Source organism: Marmota flaviventris, chromosome 7, assembly GCF_047511675.1.
Source record: "Marmota flaviventris isolate mMarFla1 chromosome 7, mMarFla1.hap1, whole genome shotgun sequence".
Lineage (NCBI taxonomy): Eukaryota > Metazoa > Chordata > Mammalia > Rodentia > Sciuridae > Marmota > Marmota flaviventris.
In genome coordinates, this window is record NC_092504.1 from 140,647,474 (window position 1) to 140,665,735 (window position 18,262).

General features: G+C 40.4%; 1 protein-coding gene across 1 annotated transcript in view; it reads left to right on the plus strand.

Annotated features, from left to right (window-relative positions):
• The window catches only part of Ankrd50 (ankyrin repeat domain containing 50), a 45,632-nt gene extending 34,695 nt beyond the window's left edge, over positions 1-10,937 (plus strand). The window contains exons 5-6 of the mRNA XM_027926532.2: positions 3,124-6,653; positions 7,979-10,937. Of these exons, the coding sequence (XP_027782333.1) occupies positions 3,124-6,650 (3,527 nt within the window). The 3' untranslated portion in view covers positions 6,651-6,653; positions 7,979-10,937. The remainder of the gene's footprint in view (positions 1-3,123; positions 6,654-7,978) is intronic.
• The last annotated feature ends 7,325 nt before the right edge of the window (positions 10,938-18,262 follow it).

Here is an 18,262-nt window from a genome sequence, read left to right on the forward strand (position 1 = left end):
ATGCTTTTATTCTTTGTAACTATTTTCCTCAGCTTTTAAAAACTGTTAATAATTATTTTGAAATCTGTTATATGTAAGCTAATTATTAGCCTTTATATTACATATTCTTTTATGTTTGATTATGTTATTCATATGGATATTTTGTCCTAAGTGGTGCAAAATAGGGATCTAGGATTTAAACGATTGGTTGGACCATACATTTTCTCAGCATCTTCTTGATTCCCTTTACTGTTGCTTGGCAAATTGAAAGAATTAGCCCATTCAAAACACCAAAAATTTACTTACAAAAATTTTTGCAGATTTTTGTACATATTGATTCTGTCTGATTATAAAAGTGACCCATGCTTACATAGAAACATTTTAAATGACAACATACACCAGCATTGATTCCATCACTTGGAGATAAAACACTGATTGAGCACTCTAACACCTTGTGTTCTTAGTGTTCCTACCTGGTTGAGCCCATGCTTTGTACCAGTTTGATTTCATGCTTTTTAAATTTAACGTTCATGAGCCTGTTAGCTACTTTTTGCTGTCTTTTTAATGGCTATTTTCATAGCTGCCTGATTTATCTGTTACATACTGGAATTCTCTTAGCTTCCTTTGGTCCCACTGTCAGGTTTGACTTTCATGTTCCCCAGCTGCAGGTGCTCTTGGGGACATGTGGCAGTTGCAGTGGGTACCAGTTTCTAAGCAGGGGTGCAGATCCACTCACCACCTCCAAATAAAATCAGCCCCTGAGCAGGAGCAGAAGTGACTCAGTAGCAAAGTGGCCCACGTTCTGTTCCTCTGGAAATTGTGATCATTTTCAGCCTCATCTTGTAATTATTGAAAGTGCTTTAATATCAGTATACTAAATTGTATATGTTCATAATCAGGGATTACATGTGTATTTATCAAAAGTCACAATTAAAAACGTTATTATTTTTAGTACCTTTAACTAAAATTTTTTAAATGGTCGATTAATAATCTTATTTCTGTTTTAATTAATAAATAACTTCTTATTAGTGACAAGCATAATTTCTTCTGAATTCATATTCTCAATGTCTAGATCTGAGGGAGATTTATTTTTCATATTGCAGACATTTTGCATCTATTCTACATAATTAATTCCATCCCTGCTTCCTCCCTGTTATCTCCATGTCAAACATTCGCTTCCTCTCAAAACTTTCTATTCCTATTTTCACCAAAACAGCAAACTTCAAAGTCAAACAGAGCTATTAGAATCCTGGTTCTCTACTTATTCTGTGCTTTAGCTTCCTCATTTTAAAATAAGCACTCTGGTGGCCCAGGGCTGTCAGGGAAGGCGTGTGTGCTGAGTGCTCCAAGTGCTTCCTTGAAGAGTGGACTCTCACAGAGCATGTTTCCTTCCACGCCATTCTGCCAAACCTGTTCCTGTGGAGGTTGAGCCTGGGTTGTTTTAATTATGTCACATTTTAATCCTGAGATCTTAATTAGCTTGAACTATAGATACTTACTCATAATGGGTGATATGATCGTTCTTGTGACTCAGACCATAGGTTCAGCACGTTGTATTTAAAACACTGTATAACATATAGGATACTATTTTAGTACATTTTTTATTAGTGATGTGTCAGGTGTTTTCCTTTTTATTTTAAATTGTTTTTTAATGTATTTCTGAAGTCAAAAGCACCCAGACACATAGGACAGGGTTTGGAGGCTGTCACCTCATTTCACTGTGAATGCCTGTTGCTGTAAATTTCTAGGCATGTTTTAACTCCTCCTCAGTTTAAGTAGCGTTGTCTTTTTTTTTTCCATAAGTAAAATTTGTATTTTGAGATTATTTTTGTTGAGGATTTAATGATCACTTGTGTGTATATAAAATCATAGATTCTATTTTTTTACATAGATTTGGGCTGTGCAAATTTGTTATTTCCTCATGTTTCATTTTGGTAGGTTATGTTTTCCAATAAATATGTCCATTTCATCTAAATACTTAAAGCTTAGTATCACAGAATTGTCTAACAGTTTTCTCTAAAAATCAAATTTTTAATCTTTCCGTGATCTCTCTGTCTGTCCTGTTGGCAAAGCCAGACAGCAGTAATGCCTGCTTGGGCTCTTCCTTCCCCACAGTCCCCCCAACCCCATAATCGGTCCTGTTAGTAGTCCCAAGGTCATCCTTCTTCTTTATGTTTGCTGCTGCTGCCACCATGATTGTCAAACCCTCTGGGCCTCTCAGCTGGAATATCCCAGCTTCTCTGAAGGCTGTGGCCTCTACTCTTGACTGGATGCAGCTCCTCCCTGGAGATGTTGGGATGGTCCTTCACAATGCAGACCTGGTCACACTGCTGCTTCACCAAGTTCATGTGCTCTGCAGCTGCTTCTTCTGGAAGGCAAATATACAGTTGTCTAAGGAATTCATGTCTGTAGATCATGAATGAAAATCATGATCAAAATGAAATTATGGTGCCCTTTAAAGAACTTAAAGTTTTAAATAGCTGAAACTAGTGTAATTTTAGGTTGATGTGAATTTTATTATGTGGCTTTGTTACTACAAAGCTAAAGTTTTGTAAGCATAATTTGACCAAGTTGCATCTTAATTAGTTCAAGCTGTTTATTGGCAGTCCAAGTTTTAATTATTTTAATTTGATAATGTGTAAAAGAATGTAATTCAGAGGCAATGGCAGGTGATATTCTAATTGGGTGTAAATATTCAACCCCTTATTTGAGGCTAATGTATTTTCAGGTACATGGTAGAGCTATATCCGTGATTTGTATGAAAAAGATCATGTAAAAACAAACTGTACTTGTGTGTCTGCTCCTCCTCATTTGGAAGTAAGTTTAGAACATCTTCAAAAGGCGCTATGCGAGCATGTCAGGCTGTGACGCTTGGTGAGGCTCCTGTGGTGGGGTCCAGAGGCCTCAAGCCACTAAAAGCCACTTGCCGATGAGAAAATGAGGTTATTTTTCTGTCATCCTTGTGTTTTTGCAGAAAGAAAAGAAAACTGATTTACATACTGCCATGTATTAATAGATTTATTAGCATTAATTAGTTGATTTTTTTATTAGTTTGTTGTAAATTGAAAACATTCTCTTTAAAGATAAGGCTGCTTCCATAATACTTCTCAACTGAAGACATCTGCTTTTTTGTTCTTCTTCCAGGTTTTCGAAAAATCAGTTTGGATGACCTTCGGAAGGCATACATTGTCAAGGATGTGCAGCAGTACATTCTTCATCGTTTAGACCAGGAGGAAGCTCTGCGGCAGCACCTCACGAAAGAAACTGCCGAGATGTTAAATCAACTGCACATTAAAAGCAGTGGATGTTTTCTTTATCTAGAACGAGTTTTAGATGGAGTTGTGGAAAATTTTATTATGTTAAGAGAGATTCGTGACATCCCAGGAACTCTGAATGGTCTGTATCTCTGGCTTTGCCAGAGACTTTTTGTAAGAAAACAGTTTGCAAAGGTTCAGCCAATTTTGAATGTCATTCTTGCAGCCTGTCGACCTTTGACTGTCACAGAGTTATATCATGCAGTATGGACCAAAAATATGTCCTTGACCTTGGAGGACTTTCAGCGCAAGCTAGATGTCCTCTCCAAACTTCTTGTCGATGGACTGGGAAATACTAAGATCCTGTTTCACTATAGCTTTGCTGAGTGGCTTCTGGACGTGAAGCACTGCACTCAGAAGTATTTATGTAATGCGGCAGAAGGACACCGAATGCTGGCCATGAGCTACACCTGTCAAGCCAAGAATTTGACACCATTGGAAGCACAAGAATTCGCACTGCATTTAATTAATTCAAATTTGCAGTTGGAGACAGCTGAATTAGCCCTGTGGATGATATGGAATGGCACGCCTGTCCGAGACTCTCTGTCCACTTCAATACCCAAGGAACAAGAAGTGCTGCAGCTGTTGGTTAAAGCTGGTGCTCACGTCAACAGTGAGGATGATCGCACGTCGTGCATAGTCCGACAAGCCTTGGAAAGAGAGGATTCTATCAGGACACTATTAGATAATGGAGCTTCGGTGAATCAGTGCGATTCAAATGGGAGAACGTTATTGGCTAATGCCGCCTACAGTGGCAACCTTGATGTGGTGAATTTGCTTGTCTCTAGGGGAGCAGACTTAGAGATAGAAGATGCTCATGGACATACATCTCTCACCCTAGCTGCTAGACAAGGTCATACCAAGGTGGTTAACTGTTTGATTGGGTGTGGAGCAAACATCAATCACACTGATCAAGATGGTTGGACAGCATTAAGATCTGCGGCTTGGGGCGGCCATACTGAGGTCGTGTCTGCACTGCTTTATGCTGGCGTAAAAGTGGATTGTGCCGATGCTGACAGCCGAACAGCGCTGAGAGCGGCAGCATGGGGAGGCCATGAGGATATTGTTCTCAACTTGCTACAACACGGTGCTGAGGTTAACAAAGCTGATAATGAAGGTAGGACTGCTTTGATCGCAGCAGCATACATGGGACACAGAGAGATCGTGGAACACCTGCTGGACCACGGAGCAGAAGTCAATCACGAGGACGTGGATGGCAGAACCGCGCTCTCTGTTGCTGCCCTTTGCGTGCCTGCAAGTAAAGGGCACGCGTCTGTTGTTAGCCTTTTGATCGACCGAGGTGCTGAAGTGGATCACTGTGACAAGGACGGCATGACTCCACTGCTGGTAGCTGCCTATGAAGGACATGTGGATGTGGTGGACTTGCTTCTGGAGGGAGGGGCTGATGTGGATCACACAGACAACAATGGCCGGACACCCCTGCTGGCAGCAGCTTCCATGGGTCATGCTTCAGTAGTAAACACACTTCTGTTTTGGGGTGCAGCTGTGGACAGCATTGATAGTGAAGGCAGGACGGTCCTCAGCATAGCTTCGGCACAAGGAAATGTTGAGGTGGTGCGCACTCTGCTGGACAGGGGGCTGGACGAGAATCACAGAGACGATGCCGGCTGGACCCCTTTGCACATGGCAGCCTTTGAAGGTCACAGGTTAATATGTGAGGCGCTCATTGAACAAGGTGCTAGAACAAACGAGATCGACAACGACGGCCGGATCCCCTTCATCCTGGCTTCACAAGAGGGTCATTATGACTGTGTTCAGATATTATTGGAAAATAAATCCAACATTGATCAGAGAGGTTACGATGGAAGAAATGCACTGCGGGTCGCTGCGTTAGAGGGACACAGGGACATTGTCGAGTTGCTGTTCAGCCACGGCGCTGATGTGAACTACAAAGACGCAGATGGCAGGCCCACGCTTTATATCCTGGCCTTAGAAAACCAACTGACGATGGCCGAGTATTTTTTAGAAAACGGTGCAAACGTGGAGGCGAGCGATGCTGAGGGAAGGACAGCGCTCCACGTTTCCTGCTGGCAGGGCCACATGGAAATGGTGCAGGTGCTCATTGCTTCCCACGCCGACGTCAATGCTGCGGACAACGAGAAGCGCTCCGCTCTGCAGTCGGCAGCCTGGCAGGGCCACGTCAAAGTCGTGCAGCTGCTGATCGAGCACGGGGCCGTGGTGGACCACACCTGCAACCAGGGTGCCACTGCTCTCTGCATCGCGGCGCAGGAGGGGCACGTGCACGTGGTCCAGGTCTTACTAGAGCACGGTGCTGATCCTAACCACGCCGACCAGTTTGGACGCACAGCTATGCGTGTTGCCGCCAAAAACGGACATTCTCAAATCATTAAATTATTAGAAAAATATGGTGCCTCTAGTCTGAATGGCTGTTCCCCATCTCCTGTTCACACAATGGAGCAGAAACCTCTCCAGTCGGTGTCTTCGAAAATGCAGTCGCTCACAATCAAGTCCAACAGCTCCAGCAGCACCGGCGGCGGGGATGCGCAGCCGTCCCTGCGCGGCCTGCCCAACGGGCCAGCGCACGCCTTCAGCTCGCCGTCGGAGTCTCCCGATTCCACCGTGGACCGGCAGAAGTCCTCCCTGTCCAACAATTCCCTGAAGAGCTCCAAAAACTCATCCTTGAGAACGACTTCCTCCACAGCGACAGCGCAGACGGTGCCGATGGACAGCTTCCACGGCCTGTCCTTCACGGAGCAGATCCAGCAGCACTCGCTGCCGCGCAGCCGCAGCCGCCAGTCCGTCGTGTCCCCGTCCTCCACCACGCAGTCCCTGGGACAGAGTCACAATTCCCCGAGCAGTGAGTTTGAGTGGAGTCAAGTGAAGCCCAGCCTGAAGTCCACCAAGGCAAATAAGGGGGGGAAATCGGAAAATTCCAGCAAATCCGGGTCAGCTGGGAAAAGGGCGAAGCAGAGCAGTTCTTCACAGCCAAAGGTCTTAGAGTACGAAATGACCCAGTTTGACAAGAGAGGCCCCGCGGCCAAGTCTGGGACAGGTGTGCCCCCTAAACAGACGCCAGCGGACGCCCAGTGCAAAAGCCTGGTGCCCTCCGCCCAGCAGCAGCTCGTGGTCCACCAGCAGGGCGGGGAGCAGAAGAGGAGAAACGGGATCCTGACGAACCCCAACTACCACCTCCAGAGCAACCAGGTGTTCCTTGGTAGGGTGCCAGTCCCACGGACAATGCAGGACCGAGGGCACCCCGAGGTGTTGGAGGGCTATCCCTCCTCGGAGACAGAACTCAGCCTTAAGCAAGCCCTGAAGCTTCAGATCGAGGGTGCCGACCCCAGCTTCAGCTACAAGAAGGAAACGCCATTGTGAAAGGTGGGACCTGGTCAGCCTAAAGTATCTCCACCCCGAAGTTAGCTCCCTTGGCTGGGAGCTCCCCCTGCCTCTGCAGGGCCACTCCACCTTCCAGTCTCCCAGCCAGACCTGCCCCGCCCCCTGGAGTGGAGTCCTCCCCACTTGTCACCCCGCCCCCCCTCCCTGCAGGTGACCCGCTGCGCATAGGCCTGGCACAGCTACATTCATTCTCCTACTGTGTTCTCGGTTGGCGTCCCCACCTGAATTGTAGGCTCTGGGAGGGTTAATGCTCTGCCCACTGCTATCTTATGTCCCTGTAGTAGTGTCTGAACAGTCTAGTTTCCAGGAGGAAGTGGACATGCCCTGCAAGGATCCCAGGGGAGCACTCTTCCCTGCGTGTTCAGTTACCCCTCTTGGGAGAAGCTGATAGGTGAGGCTGTTCTATATATTCATCCTGCTGCTTGGAAGAAGAGTGTTTGTAATGCATAGTAGATAGTTGGCCAATACTAACTCTGTTCCTCACTCAGAAAGAAGTTTACTCAGTAGAAGGTAGTTTTTTATTATGACAGATCTCTTGAGAATCTCCCAAAGTCATATTTTCACATACTGAGCAAAGAATTGAGAGGTGGGAAGTGGATGGTTGGCAAGGTGGGTGTGTGGAGCCCGTTGTATTCAGGTAGAACAGTACTTTTTAATTGTAAAAACCTTTCCCCTTCCCACAAAAGGTACTTTGCTGATTATATAGGGGAAGTTGGTGGGAAAATAGGTCTACAGTTTTTATGTTACAGATATTTTTTCAGAATCCTATTTCCCATGTTGGAGAAAAATCTGAAGATTTCATTAGGAATCTTTTCTGGTTCATATTAAGCTACATTGATCTTACTTTGCTTTTCCTTTAGCAAAATTATACTCTAGCAAATTGCAGTCTCTTTCTTGCTTCTTTTGTCTTTGGGACTATCTTCCAATAATAAACATCCTTCAGTTTGAATTTATGGACGACCAGGCAAATGTCACTGAAAAATAATCTGTATAAAATAGATAATTCATTCTCCACTGTAGCTTATTTTAAAAATAGGTACAGCCCTCCAGCTGTCATTCATGTCTTTTGTAAAGGCACAAGTATAAACATATATTAAATACAGTAAACCACATGAACTAAGGTAGATGTATTATGGAGCCTTTTAAATTAAATAATGAATCTTTAGACTATTAAACTTGTACTTTATGTGATAAATATTTATAGTTAGATTGATATGCATATTCTTATGTAGAGTCTTAAAACTAAATGTAGTTTCATGGTAAGTGTAATGTGGACATTCACTCTTTCTTATTTAATGTTTGCCTAGTTCCTGCTCTGAGAGACGGAGGAGACTTTGTGGTTGGAGTGGCTCTTCACCTTCCGGGATAAGAACATAAACCGCCAATGGTGTGCTGAGAGAGAACGAAGAATGTGCTATCTGCAGTACAGTTACCTTAATTACTGTAATGTGCCTAAATAGTAAGGCTGCCTTCTCAGTGTAACCCTCTGTGCTTAAGAACTTTCATTTTGTGTGCTTTGTATTCACTACACAAAATAAGCACTTTTTTAAAAGATGCAGATGTATACTACAGTTCCCTGATAAAGCTGAAAACAATTTTGAATAAAGTATTTTAAGTTAAGATTTGATAAATGTGCATGTGCCATGGTCAAATATATATGAAAGGCAGTGTTCTTTGTATTTATTTTCTTTTTTGTGGCAAAAGAACCTTATGCGCAGTGTTCCGGTCACATTTGCATTGTAGTGCGTGGCCTGTTTCCTGTATTTTTTAAAATGTCACTCAATAAAATGAATCTTGCAACTGTTTTATGTTCACTGCCCCTTCAGCATTGGCTAAAATGAGTTTCTGTATGAATGCCACGTCTAGGTGAAAAAAAAATTTTTTTGACAGATTCTCAAAAAGTATATAATTTCTAGTAGTTTAGGGAGCTGCTCCATGTAGTTTAAATCTGGATTGTCCCAGTAGGATGCGCCCCATGTCTGGCCCAAAGTGTCCAAACGAGCAAACAAGTCGGCAGAACAGAGTTCCATTTCCTTCCGGGATGCTGTTTGCCTCCCGCTCGCTGTCCTTCCACCTCCAAGACCACAGACTCATTCCCGAGGCATGAAAATTCTCAGGGACAAAGCCATGCCTCAGTCGCATCTGTGCGCAGAGGGAGGTGCACCTCTCTCTCATCTGAGGGTAGAATTTTTTGATCCCTGAACAATTCATTGACTACCCTCATCTCTTCTTTGAAGCAAAACAAAATGTAATTTATCAGTGTGAAGGTTTATGTGGCTTCTCTCTCAGCTTCTCTACTTTTAAATCACTGCATGACCACAATAGCCCCTCTCAAAATCAACTGGGTCCATGCCCTGGCTCAGTTGGATGGATACCCTTGATGACTGTGGTGTGTTCTGTCAGTCCTTCATGGATGATGCCTCTAACCTTGTCATAGCACATGCGTATTTCTTATTATTTAACGAATTGTTGGATTTGCACTTTCCTATCCATGTGCTCTTTCCTGTGTTCTTTGGGCAGTTGCATTCAGGATGGCCAGGTCGCAAGATGAAGGGAGAAGTCTGTGACCAAGGAAAATAAATTTGGTGCCTATGAGCATGTGACCCACAGCCCTAGCCTCCTGGAGGCCCCCGACACCAGTGGGGCCAGAGTGGAGGAATCGTGCATCTGTCTGGGAAGGTCAGCATAATGATTTGGCAACCATAGATGTGGATTTGATCTCTAAGTGAGTCCTGTTAGTCCTACAGACCCCAGAAATTCTGTTCTCTTGATAAAGAGAATATGTGCCCTTGATAAAGAGGAATGAGGAAAGAGAATTTGGAGACAGCACAAACCATTGCTACTACTGAAGAAAAAAATCTTTCGAACATTTTAATCACAGAGATCAGTGGTGTCATCATAAATGAAGGACACATGTAATGCTTTGTTCATGGGAACAGAAATGTACAACAGATGATGAATGTTTCCCACTTGAATCTATGTGTAAGGCTTTCTTACTTTTGCTTTTTAAAGTCAGTACGACCCATTGGCCTGTGTCATTCATAAATCATAATCAGAGCAAGGAGAAGAGAAGTTCAATCGAAATTAAGGTGACATGGCAATATTGATAACTCGAATGTGAATGTTTCAAGTATCAGACTCTTGTCCCTATGGGACATATATTAAATACACTTAATAGGACTCTTGCAAAGTAGCCTTAAAAGTGTTAATGATGCTATTGATGCCAACATGCTGTTATTGGAACCCACTGTCCTCATGTCTCATATAGTACATTTGCATCACTTTAGAGTACAAAGCTCTCATTTCTTATTAGGTGTATTTTTCTTCAGAAAGAGAACCTTGAAAGCTGCCAGTTTTTCTATTAACCTTGAATTATTGAAATTGTATTTATTTAATATTATTGTTTTTACAAAATGCACCTTGTGGCCAAAGGGCAAAGAGATGGCTCATTGTGTTGGGAATTTTTTAAAGAGCTAAATGTTTTCACATCCATCCTTTTTACATTTGGAACAGTTGGTAGGAAGGGAGCCAGTTGGGAAAATGTGATTTTCCTAAGAATTCCTCTGGATGTTTTTTATATAAATGATGTTTTGGAATAGAATGAAAGGGACTCAGTGGTATAAGAATGATAAGGGTGCCGGAGGTGCCCTGCTTCGCTTATTTGTTTCTGTGGGGGAGATCAGACCATAAGTGAAAAATGGCCTCTGCTCCATTAAAAAGTAGGAACAGTCCTGCAAATATGAAGGTCCTAAATAGCTATTTTTGAAATTAAAAAGTTTAAATTTTGTAAATCGGCTGTTGCTACTCCATGACTTAGGATGCCATGTGCTTAAAACATTTTTATTGCATTCCATCACACCATCCCTGAAGCCAGAGCGATGGTACGGGAAGTGAAAAAGTACAGGAACGGAAAATGAAAACCTAATGTTTCTAGGAAAGGTTTGGGGAGGAAAATTAACCAGAAATCAGTGTATACTGCAATGCACAGCCAGTGTCTCGTCCGCACCCCACCAGAATCCTCACCAAAAACCACTCCTTTGACAGCAGAAGTCAGAGCCTCTCCGTGTTTTGGCTGTGCAGGTGTTCATTCTGCTGGACGTCCTCCATTCACACTTTCTGCAGATGTAGTTGCAGACAAATGCTTTCTTTTCATTTTTCCCTTGGTTTGGGGTATGTAAATAGCCTAAAATGTACATTGAATTTCACATTGTAAAAGTTTTATTTTATTCCTTGTATTATATTATGCAAAAATCCCTATGTATATGAAAGTGCATAATAAATATATTTGCATTACAGAAGAGATCTTGTTTTAATTTTGTTATTGAACCAGTAGAATATCCACAATGTAATTGTAATAAAAAGAACCCTTAGTTTTTTAAAGTTAATATTTTAAAATATTGAGTGAATTAATTTGGGAATATTTTCAAAGAAAAAATGAAATGGACACTGTCCAAAGAGAGAAAAACAAAAAAAGATTTAACCTTTATATAGTCCCAGAGCTTCTATAACAATTTACTCTTCTTTCCCCTCCCTGCACTGAGACATTATATCTCACCATGTCAAATGTGATACCTTCGAGAACTGCAATAGTCAAATAAATTGTGTACACATGCACTCCTTGGTTGTTAGAATATCACAACAACCTTACGCTGAAGAGTTTTTAAGTTTTTTTGCAAAAATGACCATTTTCCAAATAGGATTTATGTGCTCATCACTCAGAAAATTTGAGTTCCAGCCTGTTGCCCCTACCAGGACACAAACGTGCCCGTCTGCACTACCTGTGAGTGTACATCTCCACCTGTGTATGTGGTGTGCTTTTCTCCACATCCTCACCAACACTTAATATTATGTGTATGCTTGATAATTGCCTTTCTGACTGGAATGAGAGGAAATCTCAATGCAGTTTTTCAGATTGTACAGATCTTCTAGCCCTCAAAAGAAAGGCTTCAAAAAAGGCTAACGACATTTTCTATTTAGTAATTTTATAATTCTAGTGTTCTGCAATGATTACCGTAATTGCATTCTATATAAACTTGTTTGGTTAATAAACATCTTAATTCAAATGTGTTTAAAAACAGAACATCTAAACACAAATGGGTAGTGTACGTAGAAGAGTTTATTAGTTATAGCCATACATAATATTGGGGTTCATTTTGATATGATCATACATGGAATAAAATTTGTTCCAATTCAGCCCCCAGTTCTTATACCCTTTCCCTCTCCATCTTTCCACCACTCTGTTTCCTTTCCTCTACTCTACTGGTGTTCCTTTTACTTATTTGTAGGTTTTTTTAAAATTAGTGCTTTATAGATACACATAAAGGGTGAAATTCACTCTGGTATATTCATATGTGTACATTGCGTAATTTGGTCCATTCCACTGTTCCTCCATTTTCCCATTCCTTGTCCCTCCCCATCAAGCCCCTTCCTCTACAGTTCTGTTTTCATGGAGTCTTCTCTTATTTTGGTCTAACTTCTGCATATGAGAGAAAACATTTGACCTTTGGCTTTCTGAGTCTGGCTTCTTTCATTTAGCATGATGTTCTGCAGTTCATCCATTTACCAGCTAATGCCATAATTTTATTCATCTTAATGGCTGAGTAAAACTCCATTGTGTATATATACCACATTTTCTTAATCTATTCATCTGTTGACAAGCACCCAGGAATTGTGCTACTGTAAACATTGATGAGGCTGTATCACTGCAGTATGCTGATTTTAATTCTTTTGGATAAATACTGAGGAGTGGCACAGCTGGGTCTTATGGTGGTTCCATTCCTAGTCTTTTCTTGAAGACTCTCCATACTGCTTTCCAGAGTGCTTGTATTAATTTGCAGTCCAACCAACAATGTGTGCCTTTCCCCCACATCCTCACCAGCAGTTACTATTATTTGTATTCTTGATAATTGCCTTTCTGATTGGAATGAGAAGAAATCTCAATGTAGTTATGATTTGCATTTCCCTGAATGCTGGTCATTTGTATTTCTTCTTTTGAGAAGTCTCTGTTTAGTTCTTTTGCCCGTTTATTATTGGGGTTATTTGAGGATTTCTTGTTCATTTGATTGTTCAGTTTTTGAGTTCTTTATATATTCTGGCTATTAGTCCCCTGTCTAAGGAGTAAGTGGCAAAATCTCCCCTTCTGTTGGCTCTCTCCTCTGAACAGAAGCTTATTGAGTCTTGGTTTTCTTTTGTATGCTTTAAGAGTCTTGTTAAGGCAGACAGTGCCAATGCTAATATGTTGGAGTGTTGGCCCTGTGTTTTCTTCTAGTGGTTGTGGAGTTTCTGATCTAATCCATAGGTCTTTGATCCATTTTGAGTTAACTTTTGTGCAGAGAGAGGTAGAAAGAGAGAAAGAGAGAGAAGGATATCTAGTTTCATTGTTCTACACGTGGATATACAGTTTTTCTAGCACCATTTGTTTAAAAAGCTACCTTTTCTCCAAAACACATTTTTGGCATTTTTGTTGAGTAGCAGATGACTGTATCTATGTGGACTTATTTCTGTGTCTTATATTTCATTGGCATTCATTTCGTTTTGATGCTAATACCATGCTGTTTTTGTTACTGTGGCTCTGTAGTGTCATTTGAGGTTCCATATTGTGATACCACCAGCATTGTTCTTCTTACTCAGGACTACTTTGGCAATTCTGGGCCTCCTATTCTTCCAAATGGATTTTAAAACTTGTTTTAGTTCTATGAAAAATATCATTGTTAATTTTATGGGAATTGCATTGAATGTGTATCCTGCTTTTGGTAGTATGGACATTTTGATAAGATTAATCTTGCCTATTTGAGCAGTGGGAGGTATTTCCATCTTCTAAGGTCTTCTTTGAATTTTTTCTTCGGTGTCCTATAGTTTTCATTGTAAAGAATTTTCACCTCCTTGGTCAGATTAATTCCTAAATATATTGTTTTATTATTTTACTTTATTTTATTTTTTATGTTATTGTGATTGGGATAGTTTTTCTGATTTATTTTTCTGCAGAATCACTCTTGGAGCATAGGAAAGCAATTGATTTATGAATGTTGATTTTGTACCCTGCTACTTGACTGAATTAATTCAGCAGCTCTAGAAGTCTCTGGTGGAAATATTTTTGGGGGTAGGGGTCTTCTAAATATAAAATCATGTCATCAGCAGACCGACATAAATTGACTTCTTTTTCTATTTTCATCCCTTTAATTTCCTTCTCTTGCCTGATTGCTCTGGCCAAAGTTTCAAGAACCACATTGACTAGAAGTGGTGAGAGTGGACACTCTTGTCTTGTTCCTAATTTTTAAGGAAATCCTTTCATTTTTTTTTTTTCATTTAGTATGATTTTGGTCTTGGTTTGTCATATATAACCTTTCAATGTCGAGATAAATTAATTCTATCTCTAGTTGCTCTGATGTTTTTAACATGAGTGGGTGCTGGACTGTGTCCAGTCCTTTTTCTGCATCTATTGAGATAATCGTGTGATTCTTGTCCTGAACTCTATGTGGTGAATTACATTTACTGATTTGCATATATAGAACCAAACTTGTATCTAGGGTAAAACCTACCTGATCAAAGGGTACTATCTTCTTAATGTGTTTTTGATGGGATTTGCTAACGTTTTTGTGTCTATGTTCATGATAGATATTAGTCTGAAGTTTTCTTTCCTTGATGTGTCTGTCTGGTTTTAGTATGAAGGTAACGATACTAGATTTATAGAATGAATTTGGAAGTGTTTCCTCCTTTTCTATTTCATGGAATAAATTGAGGAGGATTGACATTATTTCTTCTTTAAAGTTCTGGTAGAACCCTAATGAGAATCCATCTGGACCTGGGTTTTTCTTTGTTAGTAGGCTTTTAACTGCTGCTTCAATCTTTTTGCTTCTTATTGATTTTCTAGATATCATCTCTAATTTGTTAATTTGGGTCTTCTCTTTCTTTTCATTGTTTGGCTTACAGCTTTATCTGTTTATCTTTTCAAAGAACCAGCTCTGTTTCATTGATCCTTTGTATTTTTTTATTCTCAATTTTATTAATTTCAGCTCTGATTTTAATTATTTCCTATCTTCTACTGATTTTAGAATTAGTTTGTTCTTTTTCTAGGGCCATGAGATGTAGTGTTAGATTATTTATGGGTAACTTTCTTTTTTTTTTTTTAATGTAGCAACTCAGTACTGTAAACTTCTCTTGTAGAACTGCTTTCATACTGTCCTAAAGATTTTGATATGTTGTATCATTGTTCTCATTTGCTTGTAAGAATTTTCATTGCTCCCTTGATTGCTCCTGTGATCCATTCCTCATTGAAAAATATTATTTAATCTCCCAAGTATTAAAATGTTTTCTGTTTTTTATCTTGTTATTGATTCCTAATTTCATTTCACTATAATCTTACAGGATGCAAAGAATTATCTTTTTTTCTTGTATTTGCTAAGATTTCCTTTATGCCAAAAAAATACACACACACACACACACACACATTTCAGAGAAAGCTCCATGTACTGCTAGCGAGAAGAATTTAGATGTCATTGAGGAAATATTCTATAGATATGTGTTAGGTTCATTTGATTAATAATGTCTTTTAGATCTGAAGAGTTTTTACTTAGTTTATTTCCAGGGGCCCTATCTAATGCTGAGAGAGACGTGTTGAAATCTTCTTGTATTACGATTGTGGTCTTTAACCCAGGGACTCTTAACCACTGAGCCTCATCCCTAGCCCTTTTTTTTTAATTTTTAGTTTGCTAACAGGGCCTCACTAAGCTGCTGAGGCTAGCTTTGAACTTGTGGTCCTCCTGCTTCAGCCTCTCTAGCCACTGGGATTACTGGCATGCACCACCACACCTGGCTCTATTTTATTCTTTATAATGACAAGGGTTTTGCTTTATATGCATAGGTGCACCATTGTTCGGGGCATAAATATTTACAAACATTGTATTTGTTGTTGGATAGTTCCATTAACCAGTATGAAATGACCTTCTTTGTCTCTAATGATTTGGCTTGAAGTCTACTTTCTGACATGAGAGTAGCTACCTCTGCTTGCTTGTGGCTACCATTTGCATGGTGTATTGTTTCCCATCCTTACACCTTCAGTATGTGGAGAACTTTGCACATCTCATGAGTCTCTTGTGAACAACATATAATTGGGTCTCCTTGTTTTTTAACCAAATCAGCGAATCTGTCTATTGATTGGAGAATTTAGGTCATTTATCTTTGATGTTATTATGGAGATAATTTTTATTTCATGACATATTGATTATTTTTAATGCTTAATTCAGATTTTTAATGCTTAATTCAGTATGATTTTGGTCTTGGTTGACAATTAGTTGACAATTCTTTTAATACAAAATTACCCATTTGCTGGTTTTTATTTTTGCTTTTTATTTCTTCTACTGGAAACATTTTATTTATTACGTTTTGTGGTGCAAGCTTAGTGGTCATGAATTATTTTAGTTTTTGCTTATCACAGAAGGCCTTTATTTCATACACAATTATGAAGGTTAGTTTTTCTGGACATAAACATCTTGGTTGGCACCCATTTTCTTTCAGGGCTGGGTATATATTATTCTAAGTCCTTGCAGCTTTTACAGTCTGAGTTTGGAAATCAATTGAAATCCTTGGAGCTTCTAAAAATTCTATCCTTATTCTAGATGTTAGGTATTTTCATTTTAATGTGCTTTAGAGTAGATATTTTTTGATCTTGGCTCATGTGGGGTTCTACATGCATCTTGTATTTGGATTTCATCTCATTCCTAAGGTTTGGAAATTTTTCTGAAATTGTTTCATTGAAAATGTTGTGCATCTCTTTAGTTCATATTTCAGAGTCTTTGTCTAGACCAGTGATTCTTACATTTTATTTCTTATTGTTATCCCAGATTTCTTGAGTATTTTGATCATTGTCTCTTAACATCTTTTTTTTAATGTTGACACCATGTTCAAGTTTATATACTTTGTCTTCAGGGCCTGAAAATCTGTCTTCAAAGTGGTCTAATTTATTGGTAATATTATACACTGAATTTTTAATTTGATTCATTGTGTCTTTTGTTTCCAGGATTTCTATTTGATCCTTTTTTAGAATCTCTTTTTTTTTCTATATAATACCTTTTATTTATTTATTTATTTTTATGTGGTGCTGAGGATCGAACCCAGAGCCTTGCACGTGCTAGGCGAGCGCTCTACTGCTGAGCCACAACCCCAGCCCTAGAATCTCTTTTTATTGAAATGATCTTTTACTTCCTGTATTTTCTAAGTTCATTCTTTATATATTTTAGCCATTGAACATTTTAATTATGAACTTTCTAAACTCTTTCTCTGATATTTCCTCCAGATCAGTTGTTGAAGTGTTGTGGGCTATTTGTGGATTCATTCCCTTGACTTTTCACATTGCACGTGTGTCTACCCAGTTGCTGGGCTGATTATCATTTCCACTTTCATGCATGAGCTGCCTTCTCTTTAGTGCCCCAGGCTGGTGGGTGAGTATCCAGGTGTTGATGCTTTCACTCACCATGTGTCCTCTGCAGTTCCCAGTATCAGCACCACTATGAGGGGAGATATAAACCCTATTAACTACAATGGCTTCAGAGCAAAACATCAGCCTTAAGAAAAACAAAAACTTGTTAATAATACTCTTCACATGTCCTGTGACCTATGTATAAATCTGTGGTAATGTTCTGAAATAGGTTGTGAAATTAGTTATTAAAGATAATAAAATTACTGTTACGTTTTATGGGAGTAAAAAGGAGAGGTGAGAAAAAGTGGGCAAAAGAAAAGATTAAAAAAATATAAATCAAAAAGAAGAAAAAAGATAGATGGGAAGGGATTTGAGGCTGTAGCAGGTAATATAAGAGAAAAAAAAGAAGGGCTAGAGGATAAGTTTAAACCTGAGCTAGGGGGAAAAAAAGATTTTAATTAATGCTTTAAAACATTAGAATAGATACAATCTGATGGGATGAGAACACAATATTGAATACTCAGTGAACAATTACTGAATCAAAATGCAGAGTAATATGTGTGATCAGAATTGACACTAGAGCTATTCATAACAACTCATGCTCTGGTGGAGAGAATCCTCACTGGGGCTTCCTGGTTTGGATCTCAGCAGAATTGGGGACCTTTAGAAGACACCCATCACTCTTCAGCTTTGGATCCTCCTAGAGGGGACGGCTCACAGGAGCTGCTGGACTTCTCACGAGCAGTTCTTGGTCACCCTAGACACTGGAGGCTGCGTGCTCTGAGGGTGCTGTGCTGAGTCTCCAGTGTTTCTGTTGGGTGCAGGAGCACAGGGTGCAGGGCTCAGGGCTGTGGCTCTGCCTGCTGGGAGACCCTGCACTCTCTCCGGTCCACAAGTGCTTCATTCAAGTGTCCTGGAGCCTGGAGTCTGTCTGCAGCTGCTCTCAGGCCAGTGGTTGTGAATCAGGTGCCAATCCCCTCTGCTGATAGGGATAGAGAAGTTTCGCCCAGCTGGGTCTGAGCTCTCTCTCAAATCACCCTGTCCACGCCTGTCCTTGCCTGAGCTCCCAAGGAGCCTGATGGTGCTGGGTCAGGGCCAGTGCTGCCTGAGTGGCCAGCTCCCAGGTCTGCTGTGCCCACTCTACTGGTCCATGGAGGTGGGGCGGGGGCAGCCAGCA